General features: G+C 45.2%; 1 protein-coding gene across 3 annotated transcripts in view; it reads right to left on the reverse strand.

Annotated features, from left to right (window-relative positions):
• Nucleotides 1-20,507, reverse strand: part of NRP2 (neuropilin 2) — a 117,190-nt gene that overhangs the window by 69,070 nt on the left and 27,613 nt on the right. For all 3 annotated transcript variants that reach the window (XM_010336410.3, XM_074399190.1, XM_074399191.1), the window contains 5 exons: nucleotides 13,138-13,319; nucleotides 6,817-7,047; nucleotides 5,590-5,745; nucleotides 3,183-3,352; nucleotides 1,215-1,370 (listed from right to left, as the gene is read on the reverse strand). In XM_010336410.3, the coding sequence (XP_010334712.2) occupies nucleotides 1,215-1,370; nucleotides 3,183-3,352; nucleotides 5,590-5,745; nucleotides 6,817-7,047; nucleotides 13,138-13,319 (895 nt within the window). The remainder of the gene's footprint in view (nucleotides 1-1,214; nucleotides 1,371-3,182; nucleotides 3,353-5,589; nucleotides 5,746-6,816; nucleotides 7,048-13,137; nucleotides 13,320-20,507) is intronic.

Below are 20,507 nucleotides of genomic sequence, written 5' to 3' on the forward strand. Positions count from 1 at the left end.
TTTCAGATGAGTGGTACCCCGTTACTATGGCGATTTCAATTAAAAAAAAAATCTACTCCTTTCCTCTTTTCCCAAGCAAAACTGTCAACATTATAGTTCAGGATTTTCTGGGTCTAAGGTTTCCAGCTGCACCAGCCAGAGCAAGCTGCCTTGGGGCAGTGACAGAAGCCAAGGAAGATTCCCTATGGAAAAGATCTTTGGCCTCCCCAGACTTGGCCACATGTGCCCCATTTTGATAAATCACACCCTGGCAGACCAGGGCCTGGTGGAACTGTAAAGCTACAGGCGAGACCCTCTTCCCCCCTCCCCACCTCCCTTTTAGGGAAGGAGAATCAGCCTCTGGGCATCCCCTGGACATCACACTCTCCTTCCAGACCTCTGCAGCAGCTCCTGCTCTGCAGGGGGCGCCATGCCCTGTGCTCCCATCACAGACATCCCAATCCCACTCTCACAAGGCCCTGGCTGTTTGCAATAAGCCCCCATGTGCTGAGTGTGCTGTGTATATACACATATAGCCAGCACATCACCCGTGCCAGCTGCAGACCCAGAATGTCATGTGTCTTAAGAAAGTGGAGTGCCAGACATTCATCCATATGTATACAACAAAAGCCCTGCATCACCCACACAGACCACACCTCCAGGCGCTGCAGACATGGGAGGCACCAGCAAAGAGAATTCAATGCCTCGCCGCTAAGCATGATTGCCATTTCAGAGCCCATCCCCAACAAACTGAATTTCTCATTATTTTTTGTCCTCTTTCTTCTCCGGGACATTGTGATTCCCTCTCAGGATTTGTGCCCTTTCATTTCCAGAGCTCGGTAACTCCTGAACTGTAGTATCATGTGGTTTTGTGATTGTTAACCCAGCATGTGGAAGGGACTCAGGCCATAAATGTTCAGTGAATACTGTGTGGGAAGAAGCGAACTGGGGATGCATTTTCTCCTTCATTTGAAGTCAGAGAACACTCTGCAAGCTCTCTCTCTCTCTGCTGTGCAAGATGCAACAGCAACCAGGCTGTCAGAGAAATGGTGTCTTTCAATCGCTTTAGCCTAAGAGAGAAGATTTTCAGGGCCAGCGCGACCCTTGCTTCCATCAATTATCTGAGCCTCACTACACAAGCCCTTCTCTCCTTTAGGGGGTTGCTTTAAAGCTCTCCTGATCCCATCCCTACAGCCCTGGTTCAATGTGCCTTTAAGGTAGGATCATGGATTTACCTTGTGGTTTTTGCCATGCCGGTACACCATCCAGTCCTCACCATTAGTGCTGACTTCCAGCTTGTAGGATTTGACATAGTAGCCGTTCTTTGTTTCCCTGGAAATTGCTCCCTGTGTTGCAATGGCCGTGAGCATGGTTAAAAAGCGCAAGTCCACCTGGGGAAGAGAGGGCAGGAGTAAGAGACCACCATTCCCAACACAGGGTAGTGTCTTGTTTTTTTCCTAAAGGACACCATCATTAGACTTTACTCCCAACCTGTATCTGTGATTCACTGAGATGTACTTGTAATTAGCATCAGTTTGCAATTCCACTGGACAATTAAACTCGAATTATCTTGACACTAAATCAGACTCCTTGAAAAGTTAGGTTGTCTTTGACCTCTCTTTTGCAAATATGAATTGACAGTACTCAGTTTTTCTTAGCCATTGAACATCTAGAACTATAATCCCTTCTTACTAAACGATGGCCTGTCTTGGGAAGTGGAAGCAGATGTTGCTCTAAAGAAACAAGGCTGAATCTACTCCCCTCCACTCCTGTCCAATTCAATCCAATTCACTTATAATGCCCTAGTTGCAAAAGTCATACTCACAGCGGCACCCCCTCCCCACACTCCCTCACTCCATTGTGTATTTAGTTGCTCAGGTCACGAAGGGGTCAAAGGGCATGTAGAGTCTGCCCAAGCAATTAGGCTTATGCACCAAGGCCTGACCTTTTCCTCTATGAGAAGGATGGCCAACATTTTAAGCTACTTCCCCTCCCACAATGCCAAACCCATTTGGAAATTGCTGGATGTCATTCCTTTGCTGGCCATGGTGTTTCTTAATGGCAATCTCTATGTGACCAAAATGTAGCTAGCACACACTGGCTAAATTCAATTCTGTAAGCACTTATTGGTGACCTACAATGTGCTCAGCATTACTAAACATTCAAGTAAGTACACAGGGCTGTCTACATGTATGAGAACAGGTGGATGGCAACAGGAGAAAGTATATGATTAAGGTCAAAGATATGGGAAGCCAATTATAAAGAACTTTCTGGAAGCTTTGCAGGCCGAGAGGAGACAGATTTTTGGAGAGGCACTGAGGAGAGACAGTGACAAATGGCCCCAAGGGCTTGCTGTTGGAACCTTTGTGGACTCTCTGGAGTTTCTAAGTGGTCTCTCTCCCTTTCCTGTTGTCTGCTTTGTAACATCCTTCGTAGAGCAGAGGTCACCATGTCACATCAGAGCTAGGACAGGCTTGTCAGTGGGTCACAAGGCTGTCTTACGTGTGTCATAAAAGCAGTCACTGCTCTAGTGTGGAACTAGTAGCTTGCTTCCCCCTGTTTACTTCTTCCCAGGGGATGAGAATTGGAGCAGTGTGCAGTACGGGAAGATTATTCAACATGAGCTGCGAATTTTATTCAGAATAAAGCAAACAGTGGTCTAAAGAGATGCTGCTGAGCATCTGGGCGCCTTGAGTTCTGTTCCTGGTAGTGACATTTTTCCATGTGTTCTCCTGATAGCTCTGTGTAAAACCTTCCTGGCAGGGCTCTCTCCAAATAGCAAAGATCATGAGAAGCTGTCATGCGCAGCTAGCACCTCAACAAACCTGCCCTTAGGAGAATGCCCCCCATGTCTCTGATACCTCCCTGTGCCAATAATGAGGATGCTCTGAACTGCTTATAAAACGTTCTTTGGATATCTATAGTGATAGGGCAAACAGCATCCTGGCCAAACAATTTCTCCCAGGCCCAGTAATCTCTACAAGGGCAGGGGCAGGCTCCCTCTCATCAGTGCCAGCATGTAACCCAGTGCTTGGCATTTGGCATACACATCTGTTTGAATGAATGAATGAATGAATGAATGGAGTTCTCAAGTATGCTGTGTTTATTTTCTCTGTGTCCTCTGTCCACTGTATTTGAGGAGCTACCTCCTGCCCCAGCAGTACATACACACTCTGCACATTCTCTGGTATCTGCTCAAGTACCTGGAGATACTCCTTGTTGGAATCCAAGTTGGGGGTCCAGCCATTGTCATTACCATGGAGCCGGCTTTGTTGAGGGGTCCACCTCCCATCAGAGTAGGTAGATGAGGCACTGATCTGTTCATTAGCAATCCGGCCAGATTCCATGCCCAGAGGGACATTGCACTGAAAGTCTGGGGAAAGGAGATGGTCAAATGCAGAGTTAGGCCTTCCAACCCAATATCCTGGGATTCCCCCAGATGCTGCCTCCTTTCTAGGGACAAGTCCTTGCAGGCACTTCCTTATTTAACAGACCCTAATTATATGCTCACATTTTAAAAACAACTACACCAAGTCACAGAGCTTGACAACCCCTCTGGGTCTGAAAGTAACTAAATTGGACCTAAAAGAAATCAGGCTAAGAATAAGAGAATCTTCACACAAATTAAAAACACAATCTAAAGCACAAGAACTGTTACTGCTGCAGGCTACAGATGCCAGATGCACCATTACTGCAATACAGGTAAATGTGAGATAGACTCGTGGCGATCTGGGTGAGCTGACACATCGTGGGAAGCCTGCTTTATTAATAAACACCCAGGAGGCACTTTGGCTTCTTTTTTCACTCAACTGTCTTGTGAGTTCTGGCACAGAAGACAGACATTACAAGGCATAAATACCTGTCTTTGGGAGAGCTCTCCATGAGCACATGTATGTCACTCTCTATTCCCCTGCACCACCTGTCTGGACAAATAGACCCAGAAGTCACTTACTCTGGCCTTGTGCTGTCAGCTGCATTGCTGTCCTTCCATGAATGCCATGAGCACTGATGAATATGTGTGTGTCCATGTGTCTAAGATGGGCCAGCAATCCTTATCAGGTATCAACCTATTCTTTTTTTTTTTTTTTTTTTTGAGATAGAGTTTTGCTCTGTTGCCCAGGCTGCAGTGCAATGGCATGATCTCGGCTCACTGCAACCTTCACCTCCTGGGTTCAAGTGATTCTCCTGCCTCAGCCTCCCGAGTAGCTGAGATTATAGGCACCCACCACTATGCCTGGTTAATTTTTGCATTTTTAGTAGAGATGGAGTTTCACCATGTTGGTCAGGCTGGTCTCGAACTCCTGACCTCAGGTGATCTGTCCGCCTGAGCCTCCCAAAGTGCTGGGATTACATGTGTGAGCCACCTCTCTCAGCCAGCTATCAATCTATTCATTACTCTGTGACTGCACTAGCCATCCACAGGACCTGGTGCAATTTGCCATGCTGTTTCTTTGTCACTCAATCTTCGGAAGCTCTCTGATGAAAATGCAAACGCAAAACTCAGCAACCTTCCTGCAGGCCAGGCTGTTGTGTCTGTAGTTATATATACGGTGAATTGTCTGTAATCAGGGCAGGATTTCCACAGCTCAAATCATTTTTAAAACTGCTTCTTTAGTCTTTAAAGTTATCATTTGGGGCTGGGCATGGTGGCTCACACCCCAGGATCTGAGGAGGCTGAGGCAGGCAGATCATTTGAGTCCAGGAGTTTGAGACCAGCTTGCCCAACATGGCGAAACCCCACCTCTGCTAAAAATACAAAAGTTAGCCAAGCATGGTGGTGCATGCCTATAGTTCCAGCTACTCAGGAGACTGAAACACAAGAATTGCTTAAACCTGGGAGGTAGAGGTTGCAGTGAGCTGAGTTCATACCACTGCACTCCAGCCTGGGCGACAGAGAGAGATTTCGTTTAAAAAAAAAAAAAAAAAAGTTATCGTTTGGGTTTCTAAGTAGAAATGGCAGCACATTTGAAACACATGTCCAAGAGCCACTGATTTGAAGATGTTACTCAGTGCTGAGGGATTGATGACTTAGACTGCAAGTCCCACAGCAGCTGCAATCCGAGTGACAGTTTTTAATTCCTTGCTTAGTGGCTGGCACATAGCAGCAGCTCCACAAACTATCTTTGGTGGAAGTGTGAAGTCCAGGTCCAAGCGGTTGTACCAATCATGCCAGGAAAACATTACCCAGCCCCAGAGGTGGTTAATGTAAAAAAATGGTTCAGTTTTGTGACAGTGCCCCCTGGGATTTTGAGAGGGAAAAAATGGCCACAGACTGAAAAAAAGCTAGCACAGGAGGGACCCTGTATAGATCATCCTAACTAACCTCTCTTTCATGGTCCCATGACTTTCCTTAAAAGTAACTAATTCTTGGCACACATACAAACACACATACACATATATTTTAAAGAAATAAGCACCCAGATTGACATGTGTTCTTTTCTCATCAACCTCTTCCTGGCAAGAGGACGTGTGCGCCTCTATACTCGGATGCCACCATAAACTCCGTAAAGTTCCCATCTCCTCTCTCATAGAGGTCAGCCTCTCTTCACCTGTGCACCCTCACAGCCCTGATGGAAGGACAGAACAGAGGTTCCCAACCGGCCAACTCACTCTCTAGTGGCTCCTGATGGACCAGGTAGTAACGTGCAGAGAAGCCATCCCTGGCCACTGCCATGTCCGTGTGAAAGGTCAGGGAGAGGATCCCCGTCGATGAACGAAGTTCAGAGGGTATTTTGGCCCCACAGTACTTGCCAATCAGGGGGCCAACTGGACATTCAAGACAAAGAGAAGTCAGTGAAAATGAAAATGTCAAACTTGGTTTTCACTCTAATTTCCCTTCCCATCATTGTGTGTTATTCAGTGGACCATCGCTTTGTACACCTTGCCATAAAAACCAAAGATAGGTTTTAAGAATAATGGCTAATATTTTTCTTGCACATTAAAAAGCACTTTCATTTTTTAATTAAAAAGGTACAGGCCCCCTTCACTGGCTTCGTTCTGTTCTCAGTGCCCTGGAAGATGAGCTGGAAAGGTATCATGACAATGTCTGTTCTATGGAGGAAGTAACTGAAGTTTGAAGAGCTCATGAGATTTCCTTATTCATACTGCTAGGAAACAGCAGAGCTGGGCCTCCAACCCAAGTTTTCTGACTCAGTCTTGTGCTTTAACCAGGAAATGAAATTGCTCTTCTCGGTTAGACATCAGGTCTCCTTTATGTTGGAAAATACTTAAAATGACTACAAAAGTGAAAGGTTTATTACTCTCCAATACTGATTAGACCCAAGATCTATGTTGGTCTTCATCTGAGAAGGACTGGTTGCTCTTGGCCTTGGGCAATGTACCTTTTCAATATTTATGACTATGTTAATGATAATTTTAAAATTATGGTAGTAATAATGATGATGATAGCAGCTAACTTTATATACAGGTAAGATATAGATAAGATAAGTAACTTGTCCAAGGTTGCACAGCTGGTGAATAGCAGAGCCCAGCCACTCTGGCTCTGGAGTCTTTCTGTTTGGTCGTAAGGGTTAGCCACTGAGCAGCTTTCTAGCCTGACATCTTGGAGTAGAAACGAACACTATCTATAAGTTTTCTCATCCTTTCCAAGTAGCTATTTAGTTTCCTATCCTTTTCTAAAGAAATATTTCCAAGAAAGTAGACTGCCTTCATGTGATTTCTCTCAAGCTATCCTTGGTGAAGGAGAAGAGAAAGTCATTATGGGTCATGTAAGAACTCAGAGGAGCTTTGAAGTCTTTGTCCTTCCTCTTTATCATCACTAAAGCAATTAACAGGCAAAGGCCAAGCTACTGAGGAATGCCTCATGACATCACTCACCATGTGGAACGCCATCCCAGATGTCCAGCCAGTCATACTTGCAGTCCCCCTCTCCCACCTGCAAAGGGTCATGCTCCAGGTCAAAGAGCAGGAACTGCAGGATGATCTCCATCTTGGGTTTGGCCAGGATGGTAAAGGTGCAGTCCACGTTGTGTGGATACTTGTCAGGAAACCCAGGGGATTCAATGGTTCCGTTGGGGCTTGTGAAGTTTTTTGAGCAATCTTCAGAGCCTGTATGTAAAAGAGAACTGTAGCACTAAGAAGAAGACATCTTTCCTAGCCGCCTCTGTCACATAGGTTATTTAAGTATTTGGGCCCAAATTCCCCTACTCTTGAGGTTTTTGTTGCCTCTGGAGTGGTCCTTGAAGCAATATACTCTTCACAGGCACGTTTCAAGCCCTCAGAAATTAGGGAGGCACAGCTGGCTTGCTCTGCATATTAGAGTGAGAGCAGCAATTGAGGAATGGGGGGTGGGGTTGGGGTAGAAAGAAGTGTGTGTGTGTGTGTGTGTGTGTGTGTGTGAGAGAGAGAGAGAGAGAGAGAGAGAAAGAGAGAGAGAGATAGAGAGAGAGAGAGACAGAGAGAGAGAAGGAGAGGGAGGGGGAATTCTCTTGAAAAGAGGAACAGAGTCTTCTTTCTCAATTACTCAGCTGCTCGCTCCAGAAATGTAAGTTATTTCAATCCTTAAGGAAGGCTTGCTGATTGCCAGCAGGGAAAACAATGTTACCCCTTATTTATTGCTGACCTCAACACTAGCCCCTATTGTCCGACAGCCAACCAAGTGCCCCCTTCTCCTTCCAAGATCCAAGGTGCCTCAGGGGAGGGGCAAAGGGGAGCTTGGGTCTCATTCATGTCATGACTATATTAAAACGAGCTGCTCTGTAGTGGTCGGACAATTAACAATCGACGTTTTTAGCTGGTGGATCACAGCAGGCCGTTGGGGATGTTAAAGGCCGCTCCGGCAACAAGTTTGGAAAAATGCAGCAGTGCATTGACATTTGGAAGGCTTCTGGCTCCTTTGTGGTGTGGATGGCGTTGTTTTCCTCCTGAGCTCCTGTGTCTGCTTTCTTGGGGCTCATGGAAGCATCCTGATTAAATTCGGCACACATTCGCATCCCGGTGCAAGCTTGGATGGCAGCAGAAGCAGGAACAGGAGCTCCTAAGAGGATTACAGCCACCCTATCTCTTAATGCCTGTAGGTGGAATCATATTAAAAGGGCTCTTGTGCTTTAACCCAGCCACCATTTGCCGGGGCAGCACCACAGATGGCTCCCAGGAGCACTGCAGCCCAGACCCATGGACCCACGGAGCACGAGCTCATACACGTTCACGCAATGAATGAGAATGCTGGACAATTAGAATTGATTTCACTCATTGTGTTCTGATTTTAAAATTAGAAAAGGAGGCAGGATGTTTGAGGAGGATAATAGACACTCTAAGCATAAAAAAGAAAAAACCCAGAAATACTCGATAAACTAGGTGTTTACTGGCAGAAGTGTCCTCTGGGGCTCACACTGAAATATAACTAGGTAAGGTCAGTACACTGATCTTAGCTTGCAGCAATGTCTTTATCCACAGCTCCTGTAGGAGGCCTCTCCTTGAGTCTCTTTATTGATGACAGCTTTCTGAAAAGAGGCAAATGTCCGATTTCGAAGAAGTGCCACGCAAATAAGTGGGGATGGAGGACTTGCAACTTTCTTTAGCACCAGACAGAAAATTCCAGTATCTCCTACTTATCCATCCATCACTTCCTACTTTCCACCTTGTGCTGTGCCTTGACAGGGTAGGAACTAGGAACACATGAGGGTAAGGGCTAACATTTGCATGGGTTCTGTGGAGGCTCTAAGCAGCCACTCTCAGAGGCTCTGCAGCCCATCATTCATATGCATGGCAGCAGCAGGGCAGGCCCAGAGTTTTCAATGGGCAGCTAGTCCTGGAGGGATGAGCTGGGGCCGCCTCCCCCAGCTTTGTTTACGATTGGGCTTCAGACTCCTGAGGGCCTCCTCAATGGCCCGGGATGAGGCAATTCAGCAAAGCCCAGCCAGCTGGCAGGTCTTCAGGGGGCCAAGAAGAATTCTGAAAAGGTTAGAGTTTATGGCTGCTGTGCAGCATTCTTCATGTGGGCCACTCAGCTGAGCCTCACACATAGTTGGGAGGAAATTAACTCTCTATTCACCTCTAGCTTGAGAGCTAAAAAGAGCCTCCTGACATGCTGTCTTAGAGCTTGCTCTATTGTCATTCCCTTTGAAGGCAAGGGACATCTCCACCCCCTGGGAGTGGGGAATTTTCTGGTGGAATCTTTCTTTGGTCCCTGCCATTGGTGGGGCATGAGTGCTTCCATGATGGCCATCTAGTGAGTCTAAGAGAGGCTTGGAGAATGTGAAATTCTAAAGTATCCATAGTTCCCGGGTCCTGAGCTCCTGCATCTGACTGAAAAGAAAATTTCAACCTTAGGTACTTAAAGCAAAAAAAAAAAAAAAAAAAAAGCATTTCTGATATATGGCTATAAATGGGTATGTACTTTGGCTTATTTTGAAGGAGGTGGGAAAACTTTTGTCCAGTTTTATCTATTTTTATGCAGAAAAATCAAACCTGTCTTTTAACATCATGCATTCATCTCTAATTGCACCATCTCACTGTTAGCAGCATTACAAAAGCAGCTGGATAGCAAATGCCGAGAAGAGATCTCAGAAAAGGAGACAGAAGCTGGCTCTTGCAGACATCTGCCTAATCCAAAATCCTTTTCTGAGATGTGTTAGAAGGTTTAAAGGTTAAAAGAAGAACTCAAGTCAACAAATACTCAAGCCCACTCAGTGTTAAGACTGTCCGCAGAAGCTGGGGGATTTGCGTTGCGGTGAATGATTTCATACGAAAGGACTCTGCTTACGAAAAATGCCCACTCTGTTTTTCTGCTGTGAATTTTACAATAACTCTGCAAGTAGAAGAGTCTGCAGGTATCAAGATATTTAAAACACAATGGATTTACCTGGACCTGAGTTTGCCTTCCCCACAGAAGGTGAATTCAGTTCCTAAATTCAGGAAGTAGAGGCAGTAGGCACTCAGGGTTTTCTCTACCTCTGTGAATGACCCAGAAATTTCAGTTTCTAAAGTGTCACAGGCAAACAGGAAAGAAAACCTGATCTTGAACTTATGGTTAAAGGAGCTTCAGGAAAAAACCCAAACACACACACATACTTTCCACTGATTTTGTTTTCAATGTGACATTTTATGTTAAATTTTTTTTTTTCCTTTTTCTGTTCTGCTCAGGATATCTTGATTTGGGAACTTTTAAGTTTGTGAGTTGTTCTGGCTTACCCTTTTAAATGCAGACAGTCTGGTAGCATATAGAATCTTTAATAAGCCACTTCACTTAGGGCAGACATGAACCTTCCATGCCAGCCGCATGCCCTGGTCTGCATGCACACTGGGTCCTGCAGCGGAGCCTCACCAGGGTATTGTGCCACTGAAGGTTTCTAGAGACCTCTGTATGGCTATTAGCAGCGTATCTGTGTTTGCAGTTTCCCCTGCTTCTTCCTCTGTATGAATCCCACTAGCAAACATAGCTGCGTTTGTTTGGATTTCTTCAGCATGTCCACCCATTTCTTTCATGTTCTGTAGATGATGTAAACTTTGTATATTTTCTCTCCTGACTCCAACAATGGAAATATGGGTATAGGACATGGCACCTGCATGAATGCTCATTTTTCTAAACTTCTCTGTTTTGAATTTTGCACCCTTGCACATTTCTGTGCTTTCTATAAGGCTTTTTTTTTTTTTAAACTGAGTTTCACTCTTATCACCCAGGCTAGAGTGTGATGGCATGATCTCGGTTCATTGCAACCGCTACCTCCTGGGTTCAAGCGATTCCCCTGCCTCAGCCTCCCAAGTAGCTGGGATTACAGGTGCATCCCACCATGCCTGGCTAATTTTTGTATTTTTAGCAGAGATGGGGTTTTGCCATGTTGGCCAGGCTGGTCTCAAACTCCTGACCTCAGGTGATCTGCCTGCCTCAGCCTCCCAAAGTGCTGGGATTACAGGTGTGAGCCACCACATCTGGCATATGTAAGATTGACTTTCATGCGGAGAGTTGCTCTTCCAGCAGCAGGTGGGTCTGACGACAGGTTCAAGTGGCCTTGAGAAGGCTGCTGTGCTCTCATTTGCTCTCTCACATTGCCAGGAGTGTGGGTGTTGTTGGCAAGGCTGTGTCTCACAGTCTCTTCACTAGGCAACCCCAATACTTAGAGCAGGCTACTCCATTTCTCCAAGGTGAAGCCACCTAGCTCCCTTGGCTGTCACCATTGTTTCTAGGCGGTTCACAGACTTGCCACTTCATTTGAGATCCTGCTTCAGCATGTCCTCAAGACAGTAACACTGAATTATGACACCCTCTTATGTATTTTATCTTTTAATATCCTCCTTTCAAATTTGCATGATGGATAGAGTGAACGTTGACTTCTCCTGTGGCATTCTGGAGAATGTAGCATCATGTCTTATGAAATACTAAGTTGGGTGGTGTGAGACCAAGGCTGAGCTTTCACCGCTCTGCTCACCCTTGTTTTGACTTCCCTTGGCCAGTATCCTGGAAGATTCTGCCTGGAGCTGTTTTCCTTTCATGGTCAGCACAGGGAAGCCGAGTGGCAGCATTAGCACTAGGGATTGCATTAGCACTAGCACCTTGATTGCTAAGCCACTCCTCTCCCTCTTTTCATAACCATCACATGCCAATTGTACCTTGACTTTGCACTTATTCATTCTGCCTCATATCATCATTTTCTTTTCAATTTACATACATATTCATCCAATAACATCACCTATATATCTGTTATGTGCTAAGGGTTTGCCACACCTGCCTTTCCAACTCAAACACAGTAAGCAGCCTGTTCTCTTTCTTTCTCTTTTATTCTCCCCACTGCTCAGCAGCAGAGGATGATCCACCGGTGCTGGTGGCATTGATCTGAAATTTGCACAAGACTCAGGGGAATATGGATCAAGCTACTCAGGGGCCTCACAACAGCTTGAGCCACTGGACACACAGATTGTCAGCCCCTATGACCTCATCGTAGTCAGGAGCATGAAAACCCAAGGCAGACAGACCTTCTTGAGATCCACGCCCTGCAACAGCCTGGGCTGCCACTCTTGCCTGACACAGTTCCTTTGGCCCCACCCCTCCATTTGATTCCACGTCCTTGTTCTCGGGCAGACAGATCGACAAATATTTAGACAGAGTGGATATAAAAAGTGCTTTCAGCAGCTACCACTTCCTTTCAAGAACTGTTTAGTGAAAACGAAAATATATATGAATAGTTCCCCTCACACTGAACTCAACAGGCGCCGGTCTTGGGCCTCTTGATGACAAGGCTGACAGCCTCCCCTTGAACCAGACTCTATCCACGAGTTGTAAAACTTGGGCTGCTGAAGGGAGAAGGGCGACACACGCATAGATGGAAGGGGAGCCTCTGAGGAGGGGAGTGGGCGGCGGGTGGGGAGGACTGGAAGACATGCTTCCCTCAGCCTCAAAATAACAGGCTCTACACATCACAGAAGAGGACATACCACCAGGAAAGCTTGAGTGTAGCTGATGAAGTACGGTCTTGTGAATAAATGTCTACTGTATTCAGTTTTGGAAGTGAGTGCTGGCCCACAGTCTCAGGGCCTAACATAATCTAAGGGGGACCTGATAGAAATCAGTCAACTTAAAGCAAGTGCAGTGTCTTCTGCCTCTTTTTCTGCTGTCTTTTTGACTGCATTTCAGGGAGTCATTTAGAGAGTAGGGGTTCAATGGAGACGGGGGAACGGGACTGCCAAGGGGAATTTATAGGAGCCTTATTTTAATTTAAAAGCTATGGTGTGACCCCATTTGGGAGGTCATGGCAAGATATTTAGAGACTCTAAACAATGAAAAGACTCTGTCCTCAGCCCCATGTAGTTCCAAATAAAGGCAACATTAGACCATGAAGTAATGGTGAGGAAGTCATCAGAGTTTTGCTTTTTCCCATGAAGATTATTTTGATTAAAAAAAAAAACACACAAAAATCAGATGCTTTCAAGAAACGTTTTTCTATTTGTCTGGTGCTAATACCACAGACAAGGGCTGTTCTGCGTTCTCCTCCCCACACCAACTCTGTAGCCTGCCCGCTTACGCTGGTAGATTACCTGGCTGGCTCTTCTTCTCAGGATGTCTCTGGGTTCCCCTGGAACCTCTCACCATGTTCAAGCTGGATGACACTGTCACCCTTACCCACTGCCTCAGCCCACTGGGTGCTGTCCCTCCTTCTTCTCGAAGACGCCCATCTCCCGGCCCCTATGTGTGACCACACTGACCTGTCTTGAAGATCTCATAGCGCAGAGAGAAGCCTGCCCCCTGCCGGGCGTAGTCAGAGGTGAACTTGATGTAGAGCATGGAGCCCGAGGAGATGATGGTGGGTGGGGCGATGTTCCCACAGTGCTTGCCCAGGAGGTCTGCGGATTCACTATCCCCATCCCGAATCTCGATAAAGTCATACCTGGGCAGGGATGGCACAGACAAGAAGAGATCACTTGAAGGACATGAGAAGGACCACTGTGTTGCTCCCGCTTATGTCTCTCTATTCATTTACAGACGTTCAGGTGTTTCAGACGGATAAGCGAAGGGCACTTATGTCTGCTTGTACAGAGTGGCAAACAGAGATACTGGAAGTTGTGCTTTGTGAAAGCCACAGAGTGAATAAGCACATGGCTGGAAGGCCTTATCTCTTGCCCACGTAAGAGCAGGAGCATCATTCTATCAAATATCACAAAACACATTTTTTTCTTCCTTCAATAGCACCATTTTTATTTCCATTATGCTCTCTCAGAATCTTAGTCTCACCTTCTTAGCTCTGTGACATTGCAAGTAGCTGAATCCCTTTGAGCATCAATTTCTTCAACTGTAAGATGAGGATAAAAATACTCCAGGGGGCTGGGCGAGGTGGCTCATGCTTGTAATACCAGCACTCTGGGAGGCCAAGGCGGGTGGACCCTCTGAGGTCAGGAGTTCGAGACCAGCCTGGCCGACATGTTGAAACCCCGTCTCTACTAAAAATACAAAAATAAGCTGGGCATGGTGGTGTGAGCCTACAGTTCAAGCTACTAGGGAGGCTGAGGCAGGAGATTTGCTTGAACCTGGGAGGTGGAGGTTGCAGTGAGCTCAGATAGTGCCACTGCACTGCAGCCTGGGTGACAGAGTGAGACTCCATCTCAAAATAAATAAATAAATAAAATAATAAAATCCATTCCACAAGGTTGGGGAAGAGGTGGAATGCAAAAAAAAAAAAAAAAAAAAAAAAAAAATATATATATATATATATATATATATATATATATATATATATATGTAAGGACACCGGGGATATTTCAGAGATATTTGTTTATTTCCCCATCTCCCTCCAGCCCCCTGTTTCAATTTTCCCCTGGGCCATCCCTTCTTTAATTGTTAGTGACAAAGACTCCCCACCGTGGGGCGCTGACCTCCTGAAGTGTGAGGATCACATCAGTAGCCTCTAGTCAACATGTGTTCTTAAAAGAAATCAGCCTCATATTAGATAAGGCAATAAAAACCTTTCTCTAAAAGCCCGGGTAAGTCTTGAGGGGCCCAGCGTCTACGTGCACACAACTATTAGCCTCAGTGAGAGGCAGGGCAGGCTGCCCTCCTGAAGCCTGTGCTCATTTCAGGCAGAGTCAAACTGGCCAGGTCTGGGGAGAAAGCACCTCAAAGACCCTTAGCTTGGTCCATGGGACAGTGCAAACATAATGTACCATTTTATCTTGACAGACACACATTTTCCAGCCCCGGTATGTGCTCTGGCAGTCCTCACTGTGGTGTGTTTGTGCTTGCTTTCTGGGATCCCAGTTAATACTCCTGTCACAACTGCTTAGGTGGGAAACTTCCTCCCCGCCAGCTCCCTTCCAACTGCTGGCCGAGGCACCATTATTTACTGAAAACCATCCATCTCCCTCTCCATCCCTTTCTGTTTGTATATTTTGTATCAACCTGTTAAAGCGACACTTAAGAAATCTCTTCCTTGCGGGTAAAGAGAGGGCTAGGAATGCACCCTTCTCTGGGATGTGCCTGCCAATGGTTCCTGTCACACACAAAGATCTGGGGTTGCCGGCTGCCTGCAGGAGGGGCTGGTGTGAGCTGGGGAGGCCTGAGGCCTCACTTCAGCCCCCAGGAGCTATGTTACTTAGCCACTTTCAAATAATAGGCCTGTAAAGGAAGTATAAGAAGGAGTGGACCAGGATTAATTCATTCTTAGATCCCACAGGGCTGGACTCCCACACTGTAAAAAGAACCGCTGAAGCTCCTTAAAATTTGGAGAAGTCAAAAAGGCAGTTTCACCCCCCAGGGAGAAATGGAGAGATGGTCACAGATTGAGAAGGCTGTGAACGTCGGGGAATCTGTTTAGGTCTGTAATTTTAGCGTGGGAGATGGTGCCGACTTTGAAAACGTGCTTTCTCATTTCCAAAACAAAAGTGAAAAGATGCTTAGTTCTCAGGGAAAACTCCCCAAATCTTCTTTAAAACCCTTCCTTGCTACTTTCACACGGAGGCAAGCTCTGCTGGACAGACACATTCCTGTGAGCAATGGTGATGCCCTGGCAATGCACACGAAGGTTGAGAGGCTCTGCCACTCATGTTCGTTAATCAGACAACTCATCTGGACTAAGAAATGCAGGGCCCTGGGCACGAGAGTCCCAGTCCCAGAAGCAGGCAGAGCTGGGCTTGTACCCCAGCTTGGCCACTTTTTAGCTGGGTGACCTCAGGCAAGTTACTGAACCTTTCTGAGCCTCAGAAATGGGGGAGGCGGGAAGAATAAAGTAGAGATATTCCAATCTTCTCCTAGGGTTGGGGGTGAGGCTTAAATAACAAAATCTAATCTATATAAAGTGTTAGTACGTAGTCTGGTACTCAGTGTGTACTAAAACTGTGATTTGTTGTATTCTCACACCCATTTCAAAAGCTAGGAGGCTGAGTCACAGAGAGAAGCGACCCTGTCTAAGAGATGGAATGAATGAGCAGAGGGGCAGTATCAGCAGGAATGGAAATCCGTTCAAACGTTTTGGAAGGCATTTTGGCAAAATGTGACAAAAGTTAATATGTACATAGCCATTAATCCAGCAATCCTACTGCTAGGAATTTTTGCTAAGAAAATAATCAGACAATTGTGCAAAGATGCATATACATCTTTGTGCATATATTTTGAAAAAATATAAAAAGTGGGAGGATATTTTGCTTATAAATAGTTTCAAAGCCCAGCCTAGAGGGAGGGTAAATCCAGTTGGGATATTTATAAAATGGAATACTCTGTTGCTACAATCAATAGTCTGCAGGTCTAGATTTTTTTATTTTTATGGAAAAATGTTCGTGCTATACTGTTAACTTTTTAAAAAGGAGGTTTTTAAAAAGTATGTTTTATAAGGTATACACACATTTTCTTACATAAACATACAGAGGAAATCTGAAAGACTATCTACTAAAATATTAACAATGGCGAGAGACATGGGTGGTGGGATAATCGGTAATTTTTACTTTCTTCTTTGTAAAAGAATCCAGTTCTGATGATTTAGCAGATGTAGAAGTAAGTTCATCATCATTACCATCATCATCGTCCATGTCACAGAACTGGAGTGAGGACTAAATGAGACAAAGTAGGTCAGGACACCTAGGACAGTGCCAGGGACGTGACCCACGTTCAATAAATAATTTTTTAAGCTTTTTTTTTAAAAAAGGACCACCAGATAGTTCTAGTCTTTGTGTTGCCAATTTCTCTAGGAAAGACAAAGAGAGGCCCTGACATCCCACTGACTTGTTCATCAGAAGTGAGAGGGTTTATCTGGTTGCTTAATCACCCATGGAGTCATTTAGGGGATTAACAGAATCAGCAATGAAGCAGGGCTGCCCCACAAATGCCACTGTTGCAAGCTTGCCTCAGTTTACTCAACGGATATAGACCGCCCCAAATCCCTTCTTGTGATGCTGCCTGCAACAAATACCTCTTACGTAGCTACACACACATAGAGAAAAGGGATGCATTTTTGAAAAAGTTTCACATAATCTAGTCATACGATAAACTTTTTCTCTGAGCTTGTTGGTTAAAGGACCCCTATGGTGAATCCTTTTGTGAAGGAAATAATCAGCAAACCTTACTTGAACTTCTTTGAAAAACTAGATTTTCCTATAAGATTTGCTTGAGGGAAAGCGACATGGAGTCACAACCCGGCAGCTGGCATCCTCCCCCTCCAGCGTTCTGGTTCTGCCCTGTGGACGAGCTCCACTTAACCACATGGTCTTCTGGCTGGGCCTTTTATATAAAGGGCACACTCCCAATGGCATGCTGACTTCATACAGAATGTCTCATTTACCTCCTGTGTGACTGACTCATTTGGGGAAATTTTTTATTATGAGGGATTTGCTACAGCTGGAGTAAATCTCCTTAGAAATTTCAGTGTTGTCAGGTTCATTTGTGAAGAGTTAGGCAGAGGCTTAGGAAGTTTCTGGCCTTGGAATAAATACGGCTTTGCATCCAGTGTCTAATAACCAGTGTTTGGTAAAGGAATCTGGGGTACAGACTCAGAGCTCACCCTAACGAGGGTCAAGTGGGATAACTCGAAAAGCCGCTCCTCTTAGAACGTATCACTCGTTTTCCAGAAGGCAACAGAAACCAGCGAACAGACATATTAACTAGAGTGTTTGCATTTCATTATTCATAATCTCTCCTAAATGAAAAAATTCCTTTCAAAGCTTTAACACTACCTTGTATTGTTTTATTTATTCTTTTCCTGAGCTGAAGTAGCCATCTCTACTCCCAGTTCTTTATTTTCTCTCTAAAGTGGTTCCCCGAGTGCCTTTTTACTTGTCCCCTTACAGAGTCTGACATCTGCAGGGTGAGCATTTGTCTAGAGAATGCTTTCTCTACTTTCTTTCTCAACTTCAAAGTCTTATGTTTCTCTCCCCAAACCTACATTTGGGCCCTGGGAAATTTTGACCGTGAAGTTAATTTTAAGAGTCCACGGGAGAGATATGAAAAAGCAACAATCTCATCTCTTCCTCTCATCACTAGGCACACATGAAAAAGGGCTTCCTAGTTTCCGTAACTGTCTCCAAGCCTGACACATCCCAGCAGGGCACCAAAGGCTGGGTTAGTCAATAGAGCCTGTGCTGGAAGATCCACCAAGCTGAGGTCCTTCTCTCAGGGCACGGAAATGTCTGGCCCTTGTCAGAATCCAACTTTAGGGGTGCCACACAGAACCACTTGCAAGGGGATTTCTGTATCGAAGCTGGAGTACTGAGGTCCTCCGAGGAAGAATACTACACCCCTTCTATGGGATTTGGGTTTATGTATCAGAACATCTATGCACCCAAGTTCTGATATCATAACGTCTGCCAATCAAGCAAGGCCTCCTTTCACACTACTCACATCATAAACTGTATATGGTGAGCTCTTTCCACTCTTTCCAGCTCCAGGGCCTTTGCAAGTGTTCTTTCCTCTGCATGCAATACTCTTTTTTTTTTTTTTTTTTTTTTTTTTTTTTGGTAGGAAGAGTCTCACTCTGTCCCCCAGGCTGGAGTACAGTGGTGTGATCTCGATACTGGCTCACAGCAACCTCTACCTCCCAGGTTCAAGACTCTTGCCTCAGCCTCCCAAGTAGCTGGGCTTACAGGCACCCACCACCACACTCGGCTAATTTTTGTATTTTTAGTAGAGACGGTGTTTCACCATGTTGGCCAGGCTGGTCTCGAACTCCTGGCCTCAGGTGATCCCCTCGCCTCCACCCCGCAGAGTGCTGGGATTGCAGGCATGAGCTACCACGCCCAGAAGGCAATACTCTTCTATTAGTGTTTTCCAGGGCTGGGTGTTGGTCATCCTTCAGGCTTAAGTGCAAATGTTACCTCCTCAGAGAAGCCTGCTGGCAAGTCCTTCAGTTCAGCCTTGTTTAAACAGAAAAACTATATCAAAAGAGCAAGACTGTGTTAAGTTTCCTATATCCCTTATGCCCATTTTGTGGAAATCTAACAAAGGCTATAAGGATTCTTTACACCTGGTACCTATTGGTGCTACTGAGCTACGACAATCTGGTATCTTTATTGCCCTTGGATCTTCATCCCATAAAGAGACAAAGGGAGGAAGGGCAGGTCTCTGTGCCCTGGAGTTTGACTACTTGGGTTCAAAGCCTGCCTCTCACCTTTCCTCCCCATGTGACCTTGGGCAGGTCACTAAGCCTCTCAGAGCCTCAATGTCTGCATCTGCAAAGGGATGGTAATTGTGACAGGGTCTGGTTTGGATGAAATAAGGATTAAATAAAATAATATCCAAATTGAGAGCCTGGCCCAAAGTAAATGCTCAATAAAATGTGACCAGTTTGCAGATATATCAGCTTCTTAGAAAATGGGTGGTACAGATGAAAGGCAGAAATTCAAGGAAATGAAATTTACTTAAAAAAATCTGACCTGACAGTGAGCTGACTTCTCCGTAAGGGCTGGGTGATTGTACTGAGCCCAAGGCATACCCTGATTTTCTACCTCACCATCCCCTTACTTCTTTCATAGCTATGATCATAATCTAGAAAGGTCTTTTCAGTATACTTATTTGTTTATGATCTGTCTCCTGCAGGAGAAATGAGCATCATCAGGGCAAGGACCTTGCCTCTTCACTGCTGGATTTATGATGCTTGCTTGGTGCCTAGCAAGTAGGCGGTCTCATTCACTTGAGTAAATAAGTGTAAATGAATAAGGGACTTGAGGTTGGTGTTCCATGTTAAGAAGAATGCATGCTACGACGATGCTTTCTGTGGCGTTAGATCCATTTTATACTCTTTGCCTTTGTGCCCCAGCACATTTACTGAGCTATTCTGGTTGTAGCTGAAAACCAAAATGTTGCCTTGTGACTCAAAAACACGAAATATAACATTTTGAGTGGAAGAAACATCTCAAATCATGCTGACAGCATTTTCACTATTAGCGGCAAACAAATCAACTATAATTAAAATGCTGTCAAAGTGATTTGAGATTTTTCTCACACTTTCAAAGTTCCATATTTCATGAGTAGATTATCCAGGCCAGAGAATTTATCACCTCCTGGAGTGCCTTTCTTCCAGGAGGCTCAAAGACATCTACAAACCCTGTCTTATTAATCCTTACATTAAAACCTGCGAGGAAATTAGGAGGAAAAGACTGCACTGTCACAAACAGCTTGCCAGCAAAGAAGCTGCCTGATGCCTAAGAGGCTGCAAGGCAGGTCTGCACAGTGCTGAGGTCTCTGGTCGGTTCAGGCCTGAAGCCAGGCCACCTGCTCCTTGGGCTCAGTACAATCACCCAGGCTTTACGGATAAGTCAGCTTACTATAAGTAAATCTCATTTCCTTGAATTTCTGCCTTTCATCTATACCACCTATTTACTAAGAAGCTGGTATATCTGCAAACTTGTCACATTTTATTAAGCATTTACTATAGACCAGGCCCTTGGTTCAGATATTATTTCATTTAATTCTCATTTCATCCAAACTAGGCCCCATTACAATTACCATCCGTTCGAAGATGCAGACATTGAGGCTCTGAGAGGTTTAGTGACCTGCCCAAGGTCACATGAGGAGAAAAGGTCAGAGGCAGGCTTTGAACCCAAGTAGTCAAACTCCAGGGCAAAGAAATCTCCCCTTCCTCCCTTTGTCTTTTTGTGGG

This window comes from Saimiri boliviensis, chromosome 5 (assembly GCF_048565385.1).
Source record: "Saimiri boliviensis isolate mSaiBol1 chromosome 5, mSaiBol1.pri, whole genome shotgun sequence".
Lineage (NCBI taxonomy): Eukaryota > Metazoa > Chordata > Mammalia > Primates > Cebidae > Saimiri > Saimiri boliviensis.